A 19045-nucleotide genomic window follows, 5' to 3' on the forward strand; every position below is an offset into this window, starting at 1 on the left:
GGGATCCTGGTTGCTTTTGCTTTCAGACGTCAAGCCTTCTAATGTACTCATTAATGCTCTCGGTCAAGTGAAGATGTGCGATTTTGGAATCAGTGGCTACTTGGTGGACTCTGTTGCTAAAACAATTGATGCGGGTTGCAAACCATACATGGCCGTAAGTACATTAGCTAGCGTGGCATCTGGTAGTGTCACTGCTGACAAATCATGCTGGGAAACAAGCAACGGATGGCCACAGAGGGAAAATGGAAATGTACCTAAGACTCCAAAAGGAGTCTGCCTCTTAGTTTTTCTTCAAAATGTCATGTCTGAAATCTTTACTCACTTGCTTCGTATATTGTCTTAGTTTGTTCAGGCTGCTATGGCAAAATAACATAAGCCAGGCAGCCTATAAACAACAGAAATTTATTGCTCACAGTTTTTGGAGGCTAGGAAATCCAAGATGAAGGCACCAGAAGATTTGGTGTCTGATGAGGGCTCACGTTTCTCAGGATCATCCATATCTCCTTCCTGCTTAGTCTTCCCACAGTGAAAGGGGCGAGGGATCTCTTTAGGGCTTCTTTTATAAGGGCCCCAGTCCTATTCATTAGTGTTCCACTTTCATGACTCAATCACCTCCCAAAGGCCCTACCTTCTGATACCATCACATGTGCGATTAGATTTTAACCCGTGGATTTTGGTGGGGAACAAACGTTCAGACCATAGTTATATATGTATTACTTTAAAAAAATCAAGTGAAAGAAATATGTTATTTGAAAAATCATATACACAGTACATATAGCCTGCACAGTTTTCCACACTGTATCGCAGGGGAGTATTGCATTGTTTGTTGAGGACAAAATAGTAAATAGAGCTTAAATTACCCAAACAAGACAGTTAGATTAGTTATAAGAAGACCTCACAGCTGTGAAGATTCACTGCCTTTAGCAGAGACCTTGCAATCCCCTTTAACTGAAGGAACAGACGCTACATTCTATGTGGAAATGGACTTGTGCTTTGAATCGAAAAGCTTCCTGTCTGTGTTTAGTTAAAAATTGCTCAGGTCTATTAGCATGGGACAGTAGCCCAGTGACTCTTGTTTTATTGAGTTCTGGACTGTTCATGTTTTAAACAAGGATAATTCTAGATGGGCAAAGTAGCTTTACAATGTATACCCTGTTTCTTCTTAAGGCAGATTTTAAATTTGTTATGAAAGGAACTTGATCCATTACTGTGTCCAAGAAAAGACAAACACAGAAGAAGGGAAACCCTGTGGAGACATGGATATTTATTGTAGTTAACCAGGTCTTCTTGGCCTCAGAGGCATGTTAACAGCTTATAACAACTCACTTGGCAGCTGATGCTACCCCCATCCCCAGAGACTGTTGAACTAAGAATGTTATCTCAACTGTCTTCCCAGTTTCTCAGTTGTCTGTCTCCTTTCCAGCCTGAAAGAATAAACCCAGAGCTCAACCAGAAGGGATACAGTGTGAAGTCTGACATTTGGAGTCTGGGCATCACGATGGTAGTGTATGCCAATTGTCATGAACTATGAGGTTGTGGGCATGAAACTTGAATGAGGTGGATTTTGGGTCCAAGAAACAAATGCCCTAAATGCTGGTTTGGGGCGCCCTCTCCTGCTGAGGTGGTAGGAGATTTTGAGTAATAATTGTTTGTAGTGTGGTATAGTAAAAACACTGACACGGGATTGGGGAAACCAATTTTTCTCTTGATTCCACCTCTGACGAGCTGTATGCCTTTTTGAGTAATTGTTACAGTCACACGGACTATCTTCCTATCCTCATCTGTAAAATAAGAGGATCTGACTATATTCCTTATAGTTTAAAATTCAATTATTCAAGCCAAGGCAAGAAACTTAAGCTGTGCAAAGAATGCTAATGTGCGTGAACCCTGATAGGGCCGTGTTATCCAGGACATAGGCTATGCTTCCCAGGATATTTTTGTTGGAGAAGTAGAAGTTAAAGACTGATGAGGTCAGTGTATTAGTTCGTTTTCACACTGCTGATAAAAGCATCCCCAAGACTGAGTAATTTAAGAGAAAAAGAGGTTTAATGGACTTACAGTTCCATGTGGCTGGGGAGGCCTCATGATCATGGTGGAAGGTGAAAGGCACATCTTACATGGTGGCAGACAAAAGAGAATGAGAGGGCCAAGCGAAAAGGGAGATGCTTCATAAAACCATCGGATCTCATGAGACTTTTTTGCTACCGTGAGAACCGTAGAACAGTATGGGGGAACCACCCCATGATTCAATTATCTCCCGCTGGGTCTGTCCCACAACATGTAGGAATTATGGGCGCTACAATTCAAGATGAGATTTGGGTGGGGATGCAGCCACACCATATCAATCAGGTATATCCTCAATACAGGATAACCAGTAGGATGATTTCCTTAGACACAGCCCTAAAGTTACATGATTTTATTCCTAACTTATTCATGACTTTGGTGATTGTAAATTTCATCACTTTGGTGGTCATACATTTTCAGTGGATCACCGAGGTCTGGAATTATCCACTGTGGTCCTGGCTCCTCCCCAGGCACAGCAGCTGAATAAATCCCATGAGTTATTTCTCCTGCCTGCCCAGAAAACACGTGATCCTGTAATGCAAAGTGGCCTTTTCTCAAGTCCAAAAAAAGATGAGTCATTTGGTTCTAGATTGCTTTCTCCCCCTGTCATTTCACCAAGCGACCTGCAGGTGGCAGTAGATGCTCAGCTCTGGAAAGGTCTCAGGCTGGGAATTACTTTTCAGACCAAACATTTGAAATCCTCTTAGCTTTACATCCTGAAGTTTAATACTGTTGGCTTACAATTTTTATGAAGTGCCACAGTGAGTTTTAGTGAGGGGCCCGGTTTTAGATAGGCTTAAGTGGCTGTGGCTAGTAAGTAATATTTAAAAATCCCTAGCACTAGGGATTTGGGGAAAATTGCTAGAGAACAAATTATTAGTTTATTTCCCCCCACCCCTTATACTTGAACTTTGCCTTGTGTTTCCCTCTGGCTCTCCACGAATGAAACATGGGTGATCCCCTAACGCAGCCCTGTTGAAACTGTTGTCTGCTGTTTCCTCTCTTCTCCAGATTGAGTTGGCCATCCTTCGATTTCCCTATGATTCCTGGGGAACTCCATTTCAGCAGCTCAAACAGGTGGTAGAGGAGCCATCGCCACAACTCCCAGCAGACAAGTTCTCTGCAGAGTTCGTTGACTTTACCTCACAGTGGTAAGAGAGCCTCACCTCCCAAGTGTCAATGTCAAAGAAGAAGATGAGTTCTCATGAGTTTCTTCCATCGGGTTTGTCTCCATCATGCATACATTCATTCCGAAAGCATTTGTGGAGTGCGCCCTCTCTGCTGGAGAAGCAAAGATGACCGTATCACACTCCCTGCCCTCGCTGAGCCCAAAGTCAAGTAGAGAAGTCTCATAAATGAATAATTATAGTATAAAGTGGCAAGTCCAGTGATAGAGATAGGGGCATGGGCGATTTAAGGAACTCGGAGGGAAGACCTCAGGATAGGCTTTTCTGGAGGAGATAAATCCGGAGCTGAGATCGTGAGAGGTGTTTTCCAAGCAGAAGGGAAATAGGAAAGGAAACGTATTCCAAACAGAAGGAATATCATTCACAATGTCACAAAAGCAAGAAACTCCTTTATGTGAGCTTTAAGCAATTTGATGTCGATTAAAGCATAAAGAGAAAGCTGATGGGACCCATTAGAGGCCTGGGGATAGGGAGTAGAGGCAAAGAATTACTTTGGGTGAGAAGATAGTGGGTAGTTTAAGAGTGTTTCTTAGGTCCTCAGAAGTCTTGTAGAACCTTGGTTGCTACTGAATACTTGCTAACTGTGGAGAAACTTGCCCACCATAAGAGACAATGCTGAAGTTCTGGGAAGGGAATCCAAAGAAAGTTGGGGTGGAAAGAGGGAGGGAGCCATACTCATGTGGTAAACTATATTTTCATGAAAACTGCCAGGGCAGTCAAGAAAAGCAACAGAGGGAAAGTATTCTCTAGACAATCAAGTCATTTCTGTGTGCGTAGAGGTCATGATGCCTGGCATGACTTGATAGTAATGATCATGGCAAGTGATGCTGGAAGCGGGATGCCAGAAATGAAGCACACCTCTGAGCCAGGTTAGTGTATTTGACCATCCCACAGAAGTAGATGAGAATTAGGAGGAAGGGGACTGGGAGATGGTGGCAGGCCCAGCTGTGATCCTCGGAGGGGAGCCATTCTGAGTACTCACTGCTGGGGAAGGGTCTGGAGCTCTGAAGGCTGTTTGAGTTACTGAGAAAGCTGAAGGAACATCTTCCTCATGGCTTCATTCCTTGGCCTCCATGCTTTTTAGAAGTGCTGTGAGGTGGAGCACCCATGCCTGTAATCCCAGTACTTTGGGAGGCCGAGGTGAGTGGATCACCTGAGGTCAGGAGTTCGAGACCAGCCTGGCCAACATAGTGAAAACTCGACTCTACTAAAAATACAAAAAATTAACTGGGCGTGGTGGTGGACAGCTGTAATCTTGGGAGGCTGAGGCAGGAGAATCGCTTGAACCCAGGAGGTGGAGGTTGTAGTGAGCCGAGATCACACCATTGCACTCCAGCCTGGGCGACAAGAACAAAACTTCATCTTAAAACAAATAAATAAGAAATAAAAACATAAAGCTGTGAATACAGCATTCATCAGGAAATGTGGAAGAAATATAAAACAAAGCAACTGTCTGTTGCTTGTGAACCTAAGAGCTCTTGGCCTCTTTGTTAGCCCAAGGCCCCTTCTCATCCCTGGTACTTTTCCCTGATGATGTATGAGGCTGGTCTGCAGTTGTTCGTTTTCGTTTTTGACTGGATGACTAGAGAGGGGCTGGAGCCTCGAGTGCTAGTACAATAGTTGTTGGATGCCTCTTAAAATATATATCTTCTAGCTACTTCCTGTCTGTTTTCCTTGAGGGAGTGTGCTGGATGTGGTAGTACCTCTGCCAGGATGGGTTCATGATTTTGCCTTCTGGATTCAAAAACTTGTTTTTTGTGGTTGGTTGGTTGGTTGGATATTTATTTATTTATTACCTTATCCTCAAATGTTTAAGGTCACATCAAAGAAAGGGGTGAGGGGCTGGGCGTGGTGACTCATGGCTGTAATTCCAGCACTTTGGGAGGCCAAGGTGGCGGATCACTTGAGGTCAGGAGTTCGAGACCAGCCTGACCAACATGGTGAAAAACCATCTCTGCTAAAAATACAAAAATTAGCCAAGTGTGGTGGCACATGCCTGCCGTCCCAGCTACTCAGGAGGTTGATGCAGGAGAATTGCTTGAACGCAGGAGGCTGAGGTTGCAGTGAGCTGAGATTGTGCCACTGCACTCCAGCCTGGGTGATAAGAGAGAGACGCCATCTCAAAAAAAAAAAAAAGGGATGAGGCATCTTGGGTAATACAGAACAGTAGTTCTCAAGAGGGTTGGTAATGGGGAATGACCTTATCTAGCTAAGTCTCTTCAAATTATTCTCCCTATTACCTTTCTCCCACCTGTCCCCTTTTCCCAAGATTCTGGGTACTTTAGGAAATTTTGGTAAGAACGAGGCTGGTGTGAAAAGTTTGAGAAAGCCGAGTCTACCATTGTGAATCACCAGTTTAATCCAATGATTCTCAACTGTGGCTGCTCATTTGTAAAACTCTAGTGAGCTTTCAATATCACTGTCCCCTAGGACTCATCCTCATAGACGCTGATTTAATTGGTCTGGGGAGGGGCCAATATACTAATTTTTTTTTTAATGTTCTCAAGTCATTTTTATGTACAGCTGCGGTGATAACCCTGGGTTTCGACATATGATCTATGGACCTGCCGTCAACTACTTTCTGTTTAGAAGGCTTATTTTCTTCAATTTGTTTTAAAAAATCATCCAATTGCTTGATTTTTCTTTCACCAGTGTATTTTTTCTCTTACTTAGAATTTTCTCCAAAGAATCAGAACACTGAAACTTTTTACAGATGTTTGAAAAATGAACACCTTGAGAAATAAACGTTTTCTAATTGCAATGTGTGCACACGTATGTGGAAGTTCTAGATACGCATCATTGCTCTTCATATAATGACTGCCTGTGCCTACTCTCTCCTTATAACACCCTTAGTGTTTTCATGGCCGCCTGCTAAGATATCCCCTTCTCTCTCGTTTTCTTTTATTTTAGCCCAGCTACCACAGTTCATTAATTAAAAAATTTTGAGCCGTAGACATGTCCCAGCTTTCCTGAAACTGTCAATTCTATTAATACTGTTTGCTCAGTGTCATTTCATTTCTACTCAAGTAAGTCAGTTTGTCTTATATCTGGGTTTATTAAAAATAATACCCTGTCTCTACAAAAAATACACAAGTTAGCTGGGTGTAGTGGTGTACACGTGGGGTCCCAGCTACTTGGGAGGCTGAGGTGGGAGGATCGCTTGAGCATGGAAGGCTGAGGCTGCAGTGAGCCATAATTATGCCACTGCACTCCAGCTTGGGTGACAGAGCAAGACCCTGCTAAAATAAGATAAAATTAAAATTAAATAAATAAAATATAATATAAAGTAAAATAAAATATGAAAATATCTAGAAACAAAACCCAAATCACTTTACCCTGAAAGTCATTAAAAGATAAATTTTCCTTCGTCAAAGTTTCAGTATTGTAGTTCTGGTAGAATGCTATACTTAAGAATATCAATTGTCTAAAATAGTCATTTTGTTGGTATGGGAATTAAGAAATAGAAGGGAATTGTTAATTCTGAATTTTATGAGCATTCTTACTTAACCTCAATTTGACTTTTTCAGCATGTAAGCTCTCCTGTTCCAGGTCAATGATTTTTTTGCCTGCCACAAACCACCAATATATTTTCTTTGATATCCCTTAAGGATGAACATTATTTTTCAACTGGGTTGAAAAAGTCATCTTACACTCAAAAAGTAGCACTGATTTTCTTTTAGAGTTTATGACTGTCCTAGAAATTTATGGAAGCAATTTGATTTTTCATACGTATATTAACATATGGGTACATACCTCCATCCATTAGCAATCTAGTGATTTTACTTGTTTGATTACTGAAAGCTTGAGGTTTGATCTGGAGCTTGGTGGAAAGAATGGAAAAGTGATTTTTTTTTTTTTTTTTTGAGACGGAGTCTTGCTCAGTCGCCCAGGCTGGAGTGTGGTTGCGCGATCTCGACTCACTGCAAGCACCGCCTTCTAGGTTCATGCCATTCTCCTGCCTCAGCCTCCCGAAGAAAAGTGATTGTTAACAGAGGAGTACCTCTTCTACCTCTTGTTGAACAGAGGGCTATTCCCTGTGCGCATAACTCCCCTTTATCAGCTATTATTTTTCTCATGAATAAAGCTGTATTATTGAGACATATCTTCATTAAAGAACCTTTTTTTCCTTGTGATCGCCATGTTTTTTATATTTTTATTACATAGGCTATGGCCCTCCCCGACTTCTCAGAAAGTCCCAACTCTATGTGCTGAGTGGGGAAGGGAGGCTACGGATTTGGAAAGTGAAATATTTAATCTCAAATTTCAAGATAGATACATCTATGTTTTTATCTCCTACATCTGTCTTTGGTATGTAGAAAAAGAACACATTACCCACAGCCTAGGTAACCATCAGAGTATTTGTGAACTTGTATATGCTACCTCTAAGCATTTGATGTCACAATGCTATCATACACCTGCACCCAAGGAATCAACCTGGCACGATGCCATCTCCATGTTGCTAGGTACCGTAATTCTATATCCAGGGAATTGACTTGGCAGCCACTCTTGTCTGGCACATTAGTACTGATCACTGCTTGTTAGTTGACAGTAAATCACATAGTTTGTGGAGTGAAGTAGGAAAGCTCTTACAGGCTCTCATCGCCACACCCAAAGTTAGACCCAGAGTCCAGAATTCCAGTTTTTGCATTTCTTTTGCAGTAACATCTGACAAATGTTTCCTGAAGGAGAAAGAAGAGTTAACCATATGAACGCAAAGGAAAAAAGCAAACCCACAGTGGTTTCTTGCAGACCCTTCTTTTCTGTATTTATTTTGAGATAGGACTATGGAATGAGATTTTCTTCCTCTTTTTCCTACGTATCTCTTTCTTATCATAGGGATTTTAAGGAGTTCTTGGGTTGGGTTGTGTTGACCATGTCAGCCTTGTTTTGGGATTCATCATAGAGAAGTCTAATAGAGAAGTCTTGCTTTCTAGTCCTGCCCAGGGGTTAATAAACGAGTTCGCAAAAGATTAGAATCTTAGCCGGTTTCATCATAAACTCTTCCTATCGGTTCACAGAAGGAAGTCACTGGAAATCAACTGCCGAGTGCCAAAACAGCTGGACTTCCCTTTGGCTTACTCTCCAGGCCTATTTAGGAAGCTGTGGGCCCAACTGACCAGTCTGATGGCATATCAAAGGGTAGTGGAGGCCCACTCAAGCATCGATATTGTCTGACTCAGAGAAGTTAGTATGAAACACAGTCAAATTCAGTCTCCTATTTGTGCAGGAAGGACAGTAAAAAGAGGCACTAGATGTTTATTTAGCTTTTGACAAGTGTACGCCTTGAAAGGCGCAATGTGTTTTTATTCTGTGGATGCACCAAATAGCCCTTCTTGGAAATGATCGGGAGAATTCAAATAGGCAGAAATCCTCTGGTCAGCACAAACTTCAAGCTAGCAATTCTCAAGACAGCATGAGCTGTTTTTTAGTGTCAGCTATGGTCAGAAGCGTGTGTTGTGGCATTTGGAAAAAGAATTAGGGCAGTTAGCTAATTGCATGCTTGAAAATGACAAGCCCCTTGAAAATTCAGAAGTCTGATTCCAGTTCAAAAAGAAATTGGTATTGCTTTGAACTCCAAAGTTGTTATTGTGTACTGAATTTCAAGTACTTCCTACTAAACATGGAAAATTTACTTTCCCCCCAACCTTATCCTGAGTATTTTGCTATTCTTAGCCCATGTTTTGAAGTGTTCTTGATGTAAAAGATGGAAAGAATGGGTTATATCAGTTACATTAATTTAATAAACAGCCTTGCTTTGCTGTGTAAGTATTTTCCATTCATATTCTGCGGTAGTGTTCGGGGCAGATTGTGAACTTTGTAATCAGGGGCCAGGAGTCCAGGAATAGCCTATTGGCCAGTAGTCTTGGAGGTTTCAGGAATCCTTAACACTTTATGATGGATCAACTAGGGTACTTTCCCATATTTTCTTTATACAGAGTTAACAAAACTGGAAATCTTTTTTTTTTCTTTTTTGATACAGAATCTCACCCTGTTGCCCAGGCTGGAGTGCAGTGGCACAATCTCAGCTCACTGCAACCTCTGCCTCTTGGGTTCAAGTGATTCTTGTGCCTCAGCTTCCTTAGTAACTGGGATTATAGTCACCTGCCACCATGCTCAGCTAATTTTTGTGTTTTTAGTAGAGTCGGGGTTTCACCATGTTGGCCAGGCTGGTCTTGAATTCCTGACCTCAAGTGAGCTCAAGTGATCCACCTGCCTCGCCCTCCCCAAGTGTTGGGATTACAGGCGTGAGCCCCCGCACCTGGCCGAGAAATTTTTATAAGCTGTTCCAGAAGTGAAAAGATATCCTGACTCAAAATCAGTATTTTTAAAAATACAGTATTTTTAAAAATACAGCATGTAAAAAAATACAATATTTTTTAAAAATACAGCATTTAAAAAATACAGTATTTTTAAAAATGGAGATATTTAAACTCATCTATCTGTTGGTAAGGTTCTATACCTTACCCCTGTCATGCTTAGCTTCAGAGGGTGAGGCAGAGCTCACGCCACGCGTACTAGGTCTCATTTGCTCAAAATGATTCATTTTATCTCTTCTGCTAAATATAAAGTCTGCTAAAGTCCTTTTATCTCTTCTGCTAAATATAAAGTAAAAAATCGGCACATTTTTACATTTGAGAAACAAGCTTTTCTTCCTGACATTGTTGTTGGCTGATGAAAGCTAGTCACGGAGTGGGCCTGGGTCCTCAATGAGAATGTTCCAGATGCAATGCAGAGTTTAAGTTCTAAATAGAGACACCAGAATCAACCATTTGAATATTGACTGTGGATTTAATGTTGTGCCTGTGCTTTTTGTTATTTACTTAGTGTGTTACATTGTTCCAACGATAGAGAAGAATTTCTGGTTTTTGATTTGCTTTGAACAATAGTGGGAAATTCAGGGCTTCTAGCCTGTTTGTTATTTTTACTAGGGTCTGTGTGCAAGTCAGCAATACTCCTGGGATCACACTGCTTCTTCTGTGTTTCTGTCTAGGTAAACTAGCTCTTGAACTTAGAAAGAAACACTTTGGCTTCCTGGGGCTGAGGGCAGGAGACGGTCGTGATGAGAATGTGCTTAAAGACAGACGAACCAGCTGGAGATGTTCCTTTTAAGTGAAGGGGAGAGGAAGCAGCAACAAGGAGGGACCACCTGTTACACATAGCACAGCGTTTCTTTCTCTCTACACTATTGACATTTTGGGCTACATTGTTCTTTGTTGTGGTGGATTGCCCAGTGCATTGTGGGATGTTTAGCAACATCCCCAGCCTCTACCTGTTAGATGCCAGTAACACCCTGCCACCAGGTGTAACAACCAAAAATGGCTCCTGACAGTTTCCATATATCCCCTGGGGAGCAAAATGACCTCCAGCTGAGACCCACCCATGTAGACTCTCAGCATCTAGGTACCTACAAAACCATCAGTGGGAGTTACACGGACTCATTCATTTCACTCAGCACACATTCCCATATCAATCGGACTTTGCCAGCTGTTAATTCCTCTTTCTAATGCGCTCTTATTTTTATCCTCAGTTGAGATGAAACTTTCTCTCATAGGTTGTCTGGTCACTGAGGTCACTAGGTCCTAGGTCTGCCCTCAGTTCCAGGTTGAAACTTCTGTCCTCACATCTACCTGTACCCTGTCTCAGGTTCCCTGGCTTCCACCCACAGCATTGCCTGGAATAAACTGGTAGGCTGATTTTAAGTTGTTTTGGTTCAAAAACTTTCTCTCTCTCTTTTTTTTTTTTTTTAAATTTTATTTCGTTTTAAACCTTAGTTTCTCGAAGTACCTGAACTACTCCGTTGTCTCATGGTTCTGTACCTTACCCCTGTCATGCTTAGCTTCAGAGGGTGAGGCAGAGCTCACGCCACACATACTAGATCTCATTTGCTCAAAACGATCCATTAGCTCAAATCCCAGCAACCTAAGAATCAGTTACATTTTGATTCCTCCAACTCCAGGCAAAATTCCTTTCCATTCCAATGCCAGGCAAAGCTCTTTTTCATTCATGGATGATTTTGTGGCCCACTGGGCACAGGAGTCTGTAGGTTGCCTTGCAAATCATAGTTTTCAAAATAATCTTTTTCTCCATCCTGTAACCTGGGATTCCACCTCCAAGTAAACTGTTTCTTTTTTTTTTTCTTTCCTTTCTTTTTTCTTTTTTTTTCATTTGAAGGCCAGAGTTGGATAAAGGATAGGGATGGGCTGAGGATGGGGTGATGGGTTGGTCTCTTCATCTTACAGTTTTATTACTGTTAAATAATAAGTAACAGCGCTTATTGCCTCCGGTATCAAATGTTATTAAACGTCTGTGTCAACAGAGAGCAGAATAACCAGAAGTCACCTGACAATAGCACATGACCGGAAAGTATTTCTAAAAGAATAATTGCTGTCACTGAGTGTGCTTTCTCTTTTATCGGCTGTCGTAAACGGGTCTTATTACCTTTGTCATAAACAAGTAGTATTACCTTAGAAATGTTATGGGGGGCTGGGCACAGTGGCTCACACCTGTAATCCCAGCACTTTGGAAGGCTGAGGCACGTGGATCACTTGAGCCTAAGAGTTCAAGACCAGCCTGGGCAACATGGTGAAACCCTGCCTCTACAAAAAATACAAAAAATTAGCCAGGCATGGTGGCACATGCCTGTAATCCCAGCTACTCAGGTGGCTGAGGCAGGAAGATCACCTCAGCCTAGGGAGGTGGAGGCTGCAGTGAGCCAAGATTGTATGCTCCTGCACTCCAGCCTGGGCAACAGAGCCAGCACCTGTCTCAAGGAAAAGAAAATAAATATTAGGGGTTTATTGCTTCTATCTCAGGCAGGTTTGGTTAGGACTATATAAAAGCAAATTATATATTCATGGGAAACAGAAGCAAAAAGAACCAGGTACCTGACAGTGAAGAGATAACAAATGGTGATGTAAGAAACACCTGCCAATTTCTTTGTCTGTGGAAACGGCATTGAAAGCTGCATTGAGGAAAGTAGATATTTTTGAAATATAATGGCTTTAGATCAGAAAAATTAGTCTGTATGTCATTGGTAAAGTATCAAAAGGAAAGTGCACACACACACACACACAAACACACACAACTGTTTTTCCCATTAAGGTACAACCAGGATGATTTAAAACATAATACATAAGCGTTACAGAAGAGGAAAGTCAAGATAGGAGGCTGTGTTTTCAATACACTTTTAAAGCTGATTATGTTTAGTGTTCTACAGGTTCTGAAATCCTTGTCTAATGAAAATACATATGGCTTCTAGATTTTAATGATTATTTTTTTTTTCTTTAAGCTTAAAGAAGAATTCCAAAGAACGGCCTACATACCCAGAGCTAATGGTGAGTATTGTTGGAAATGTAAACATGAGTGTACTAATAGCTATAAAAGGCAAAGTCATTAAGACCTAAATTATCATCACATCACCACGTTGAAAGAGTTGGTTCATGGAGACATCAGTGACAGGAGTCGAACTCCAGGTAAGAGAGTTAAAGAGTTCATCCTACATCCTTCTTAAACATAGGTTGGAACCTGTCACTATTCTTAGCAACTTTTTTCCAGGCTGATAAACCTGTTGTGATACAGAGCAAATTATGTGTATACGATTTATATTTTTGAATTTAAAAGATATGAGAAGCCACATATTACTAAGATAAAATGAAGGAAAGTATGATTTAAGAGATTTCAATAATGAGAAAAACTTAAATGCTCTTTGATCAATTTTTGATAAAATATCTGGCCTAAATTAGATGAACAACCTTTTGGTGGTAGCTAGGGAGGAAAAAAAAAAATGTTTGCTTTTTGTTTTCACTTTGGTGGAAAAAAGTAAGACGAAGCATTATTAGCTTGAATTGTACTCCCTCAGCATTCACAGTTTATCACTTGCTGTATCTATAAAAAGCAAGAGTGAAAGTAAGATCTTAGCATTGTTGTATTAAAATAACTTCTCTTAAATTGTTGTAACTATAGGCAGGGCACGGTAGCTGCTCATGCCAGTAATCCCAGCACTCTGGGAGGCCGAGATGGGCAGACTGCTTGAGCCCAGGAATTGGAGACCAACCTGGGCAACATGACGAAACCCCAACTCAACAAAAAGTACAAAAAATTAGCCAGGCATGGTGGCATTTGCCTGTAGCCCCAGCTACTCAGGAGGCCGAGGTGGCAGGATCACTTGAGCCCGGGAAGTTAAGGCAGCAGTGAGCCGTGTTTGTGCCACTGAATTCCAGCCTGGGTGATAGAGTGAGACCTTGTCTCAAAGAAAAACAAACAAAAAAAACTCGGTAACTACAATTCTAAGCTAATTACTAATGATTCTAAGCTAAATACAAATGGCAAGGACCTAAACTTGGCAATGCTTTGCTTTATCTAAGTGTAAGTTGAATGAAGGAGAAACACATGTTTTGGGGGGAGAGAAATATATAAAATTCAGACTATTTGCTAATCTGTGTTAACTCTTTCCTAGATTTGTTTCAATTATCAAGGTTTTCATTTTAGTGGGGGAAAGAAGAGTCACATTCATGCACAATTTCAAAAGCAATAAAACACTGACACCCTTGCTGACTGGAACACATCAGTGTTTCTTACTGGAATTCATCAGGCATTGAATGCTTCCTCCTCTGCTATCCCAGCCACAAGCCCCGCTGTCTTCAAGACCAACTCAGTCTTAGAAGCATGGATTCCTAATGTCAAATGCTGTGGTGAGGTGGCTTAGATATGAGGAAGCACAGCTTGGAAATGTCGAGTCAGGAAGACTTATAGAAAACTGATCAGGAAGATGCATGACAGCTACAGCCAGTCACATAGGTTTCCAGTTCTGTTGCCTAAGCTTCGATTGAAGATTGAACCGTTTTGCAACTGGATGAACTGGAGACGAGGCCATCTCCTTGGGCCTCCATTGGGTCCGTTAAAAGGCAGCCCCCTGGTACACAGCACTCGACCAGTTTTATTCAACTAAAACTCACAGTTAAAGAAGGAAATATGAGTCATGTTTGAGAAAATCCTAGCATGCTACATGTTTAAGTTGAATATTTTCTTCCTGATTGTTTTTTAATAGCCAGTCAAAGGCTTTTTCAGTTCTGTCTACTCTTTTTACATATGCTTATGCACCTGCTAGGGCATTTTTGAATTAATTTCACATAAAATACAGTAGATATAAAGTTATTCTTGTAGGATACTATGGAGCCTGTAATCCTATTTTATTTATTTGTTTATATTTTATTTTTTATTTTTTAGAGATGGAGTCTCATTATGTTGCCCAGGCTGGTCTCGAATTCCTGGGCTCAAACGATCCTCCTGCCTGGGCCCCCCAAGTAGCTGGGACTACAAGTGTGCACCTGTATTCCTATTCTAAAGTCACCATGTTTTGTAACTAATTTCAGATAAGAAGAACATTTTCTATATGTTTCTGGCTATTTAAAATACAGAACTTTTTTTTTTCTTCTTCCAAGTGGTTTCTGATCAGAAATTTCACTGAAACATGCTTGAGAAAAAGAATGATTAATATACATGGGCAGCTGAAGTCGAATTCTACATTTGCAATATGTTCTAATCCTGTGATATTTTATGGCCTACATATATATTAATGTTATAAAATCATGTCGGTTCCCATTTTCTTCTCACAGCATTCGTCTTTGTGGTTCTGGAAATGGACTTGCCTTTTACGGCTATAACTATTCCCTGCTTTCCTGTGGAATTGAGGTTTTCAAATGGAAAATCTGAGTCCAAACTCCCTGACTTTAGCATTGAGAAAACACTTGCTGAGAGGCAATTGTTTAGATTTTAGAAGTTGGTGAGGAAGTATGAAGGAAAAAAATAATCCTTTTTCCAGGTGAAGGACATTTTAATTAAGGCTTTAACCTAGACATGTTCCTCTTATAGAAATCCCAAATGTTTCTCTCCCTAACATGGATTGAAGGGTGTGTATTCTTTAAGATCATCTCATGTGCTTGTTTTCTCAAATGTCACTGGGGAGTATGACTCAGTAGAATTTATTCTTCTAAAGTAGGTAGCAGCCAACTTTTTCTGTAAAGGACTAAATAGTAAGTATTTTAGTCTTCGTAGGCCATACAGTTGCTGTTTACAATGGCTGAATTCAGTGTTGCAATGTGGAAGCAGCCATATCCAATGTGTTAAAAAAAAAAAAAAAAATGGGGTGTGTGTGGCTGTGTTCCAATAAAACTTTATTTAAAAAACAGGAAGTGGGCTAAATTTGGCCTCTGGGTCACAGGTAGCTAGCTGATCCCTGTCCTAGATGATAATCACGAGAAATGATAAACCAGTTCATTCAAGTGATTGCCCAGTGAAATAATTATGTTCTCCAATTATCTTAGGAAGTTCTAGATTGAATTGTATGTTAAACAAAAATGCCTGAACCCATTCAAAACCATAGTCTTAAGGGATGAGGTGCTGTGCATGGGACAAGGAGACCTGCTGGTGACTGTAGCTTGTCTGTCTATTCCTCACAGTATGTTCGTGGATCTCCATGTTTTCTTCAGGCACATCAGTGAGCCTAAATGGTGTAAAGTCCTCCCTTCTTGTCTCCCTGACTCCTCTTTTGGGAAATCCAGCCTGGGACTATAGTCTGAGTATTATTCATGCTCCCTCATTTGCCCATTTCCTGGTTGCTGCCCTTGCTAATCTTAATTCATTGTTTATAGAAGGGACTGGGTTCCCTCTTAACCTTTTGCAGCCTCAAAACCCACACAAGAAGGCAAGTCACACTTTCCATTTGACATCCCTACCCGTTTTCCCCTCCCCCTGGCCTTCTGGCTCTCATAGCATTTTCTCAGCCTGGGAATAAACGGAAAGATGCCTAGGGATTTTCTTTTTTTTAAATTGAAGACTTCAAGTCAGGTTATTTAATTCATTTGCAGACTCAGGCTACATCCACTGAGCTAATAGGCACTAGCAGAACAAAAGGCAAGGTGGGGCTGGCAGGTGTTGGAAGCAGTCACAAAGATAATCTGAGGTTTGGCCTGTCCTGTTTTGATAGTAAAAAACTTTTAAGGACGTTAAAAGATTTCCAAATGTCCAGAGGATGTGGGAAAGCTAATAAGTATGATGGTAGAGCCCTTAGTAAGTGTGCTGTGTATATGGTTACTAATCAGAAGTATGGCTGCTATTTAGTTTTTGAGGGAGCTTGGGAGGAAGGACCTGACACCCAGAGCTTCAGTTGATTTCATGAGTGTAAGGATCCGAGCCAGCACCCAACCTGTGTCCTCAGATGGGCAAAGGGAGAAAATCTCTTTTCCATTTTCTGAGTCATGATACTTAATCGTGACCAGCTATCTTCTTTGGGGTTTTAATTTCTTCGTTCCTTTCCCATTTGCATTGTTTCCTAGAATTTCCATGGGTGCGAACTCAGTTTTCCACAGAGCTGACTCATCCAACCCTCCGCTGTCAGGTTTAAAACAAATATAATTAGAAAACCTACAGCTGGGCAACATAAAGGTTGGAAACTAAACTCCCTAAAGTCAGGGGAAACTGAGTCACTTATGTGTCTGGATGTAAAAATGCTTACATTTAGCTACTCAACTGGTCATTGAAAATAGTACTACCAGGCAATCAAGGAAGTGAGCATGGGAGGTGAGACACGTGGGACTAAGTTCTACCTGTAGGAATTATCCTTTTTGGTTAGGTTTGGTTGGTTCTATTTCCACTGGGTTTGGTTGGTTCTGTTTCCACTGTAAGAACTGTGGCTCATGACCTGATATATCTTTCTAAGTAGAGGTGGCGGTTCCGCTGTGAGAGCCGGCCACTTATTGTAACAAAATTGAGCAATTTGGGGAGAGTTGTTCTAGGGCAGAGAAAATGGCTTCCTGTTCAGAATTGTTTTGAAATGCATGACCTCTTGAATCACACACCATGCCTGTTCCCTTAGCAAAGCACAAGACTTGCTTTGTTTTTATAATTTACTTGATCTGAGCTGTGTGGAGACTCTTCTTTTCCCTTTTCAATCCTTAATCTCCGAGTTCAATTTTCTCTGCATATAACTAGAGTTTGGCAGTCTACATTATTTTTCAGATGGATCAACTCTTCATCAGGAGAGACATAAGTGTAACTCGTGGCTTGGCAAATGGCTTTAACTGTTTCAGTCTAAACCAATTCTCCAATGTCAAAGGCAAGGGCTACCTTCCTTGCACATTTACTGTTCAACAAAATTGACTTCTCATTCATTCATCTTTTTCCTGAGAAATAAAAGTGCATACACCTGGCCCGGCATAGTGGCACATGCCTGTGATCCCAGCACTTTGGGAGGCCGAGGCAGGTAGATCACAAGATCAGGAGATCAAGACCATCCTGGCTAACACAGTGAAACCCTGTCTCTACTAAAAGTACAAAAAATTAGCCGGGCATGGTGGCAAGCACCTGTGGTCCCAGCTACTCGGGAGGCTGAGGCAGGAGAATCACTTGAACCCGGGAGATGGAGTTTGCAGTGAGCCAAGATCGCACCACTGCACTCCAGCCTGGGCAACACAGCGAGACCCCATCTAAGAAAAAAAAAAAAAGTGCATACACCTATGAATTGTCTTATTATCTTACTACTATATTAGCCTAAAATGACCTTGTGGGGCCCAGGGCTATTTGTAAATCAGAGTTTGGGTTGTTTTTTGGTCAATCTTTGTATGTTGCCGTAGATGAAACTTACGTAGCATAATTACTTTTTTTTTTTTTTAGTTTAAAGAATATAGTGGAAACCTAGAGATATCAGGATGGAAAGAGTGACAACTAAGAGATATCTTTAAAACGTTTGCATCACTAAATGTGTGCTTGATTTTGGAAAGGGTAGGAAGAGCCCAGCCTAGCTCAAATAGGGTTACTTAATCCCTGTACCAAGCGGATCTATTCATTTGCTAATCTCATATATTGTTTGTCAGTGAGAAATATTAATGCCATGTTTTTTCTTTTTCTTTTCCAGCAACATCCATTTTTCACCCTACATGAATCCAAAGGAACAGATGTGGCATCTTTTGTAAAACTGATTCTTGGAGACTAAAAAGCAATGGACTTAATCAGTTGACCCTACTGTGGATTGGTGGGTTTTGGGGTGAAGCAAGTTCACTACAGCGTCAATAGAGAGTCATCTTTGAGATAATTGAACCCTTCCTCTGAGAGGGTTTTCTCTCCCAATTTTCTTTTTATTCCCCCTCTTGAGGGGGCCTTGGGATCTATAGTATAGAATGAACTGTCTAGATGGATGAATTATGATAAAGGCTTAGGACTTAAAAAGGTGATTAAATATTTAATGATGTGTCATATGAGTCCTCAAGCTTCTCAGATTTCTCTTTTTCTTTACAAAATGAATGCATTAGCCCTGACAAAAAGGTGCTACAGTAGTGATGAAATTATAAGTAGATTTGTAGTTTGTCCCATTTATTATTTTAATATTTATGTCTAAGTGCTTGCTTGAAAAGATTCCATTTTATACAAGAAGGGAGATTCAAAAAAAAAAAAAAAAAGACAAGGTTGGGTTGGCAATATTTATAGGGCTTTTATTTTTTAAGTTCAATTGTGTCTGTGATCTAGAAGAAATTATTTAATATGCATCTTTGAGAATATTATAAAAATATCAAAAAGGAGCTCTTCTTGTGACATGTCTGTTCCAGCTGTTGTGACTGCTGCCATTTTTGCAAACATCTGCCCAATCCTGGGTGATCACCACATCTTTTAGGGGAAGTGGCAAGATGCTCTTTTCCCCAACTTTGGAAAACGTAAAAATCACTCATATCACAGCTCAAAGAGTAAAACATTTGGTTCTCCTGACACTTGTGGTATAGTATTAGTGGAAAGTGATTCATAAT

General features: G+C 40.8%; 1 protein-coding gene across 1 annotated transcript in view; it reads left to right on the plus strand.

Moving 5' to 3' along the window:
- Positions 1–18823, plus strand: part of MAP2K6 (mitogen-activated protein kinase kinase 6) — a 131158-nt gene extending 112335 nt beyond the window's left edge. Inside the window, exons 8-12 of the mRNA XM_025362051.1 lie at positions 27–154; positions 1424–1501; positions 3076–3215; positions 12541–12586; positions 18163–18823. Coding sequence (XP_025217836.1) covers positions 27–154; positions 1424–1501; positions 3076–3215; positions 12541–12586; positions 18163–18240 — 470 coding nt within the window. The 3' untranslated portion in view covers positions 18241–18823. The remainder of the gene's footprint in view (positions 1–26; positions 155–1423; positions 1502–3075; positions 3216–12540; positions 12587–18162) is intronic.
- Positions 18824–19045: the final 222 nt, after the last annotated feature.

This window comes from Theropithecus gelada, chromosome 16 (assembly GCF_003255815.1).
Source record: "Theropithecus gelada isolate Dixy chromosome 16, Tgel_1.0, whole genome shotgun sequence".
NCBI classification, from domain to species: domain Eukaryota; kingdom Metazoa; phylum Chordata; class Mammalia; order Primates; family Cercopithecidae; genus Theropithecus; species Theropithecus gelada.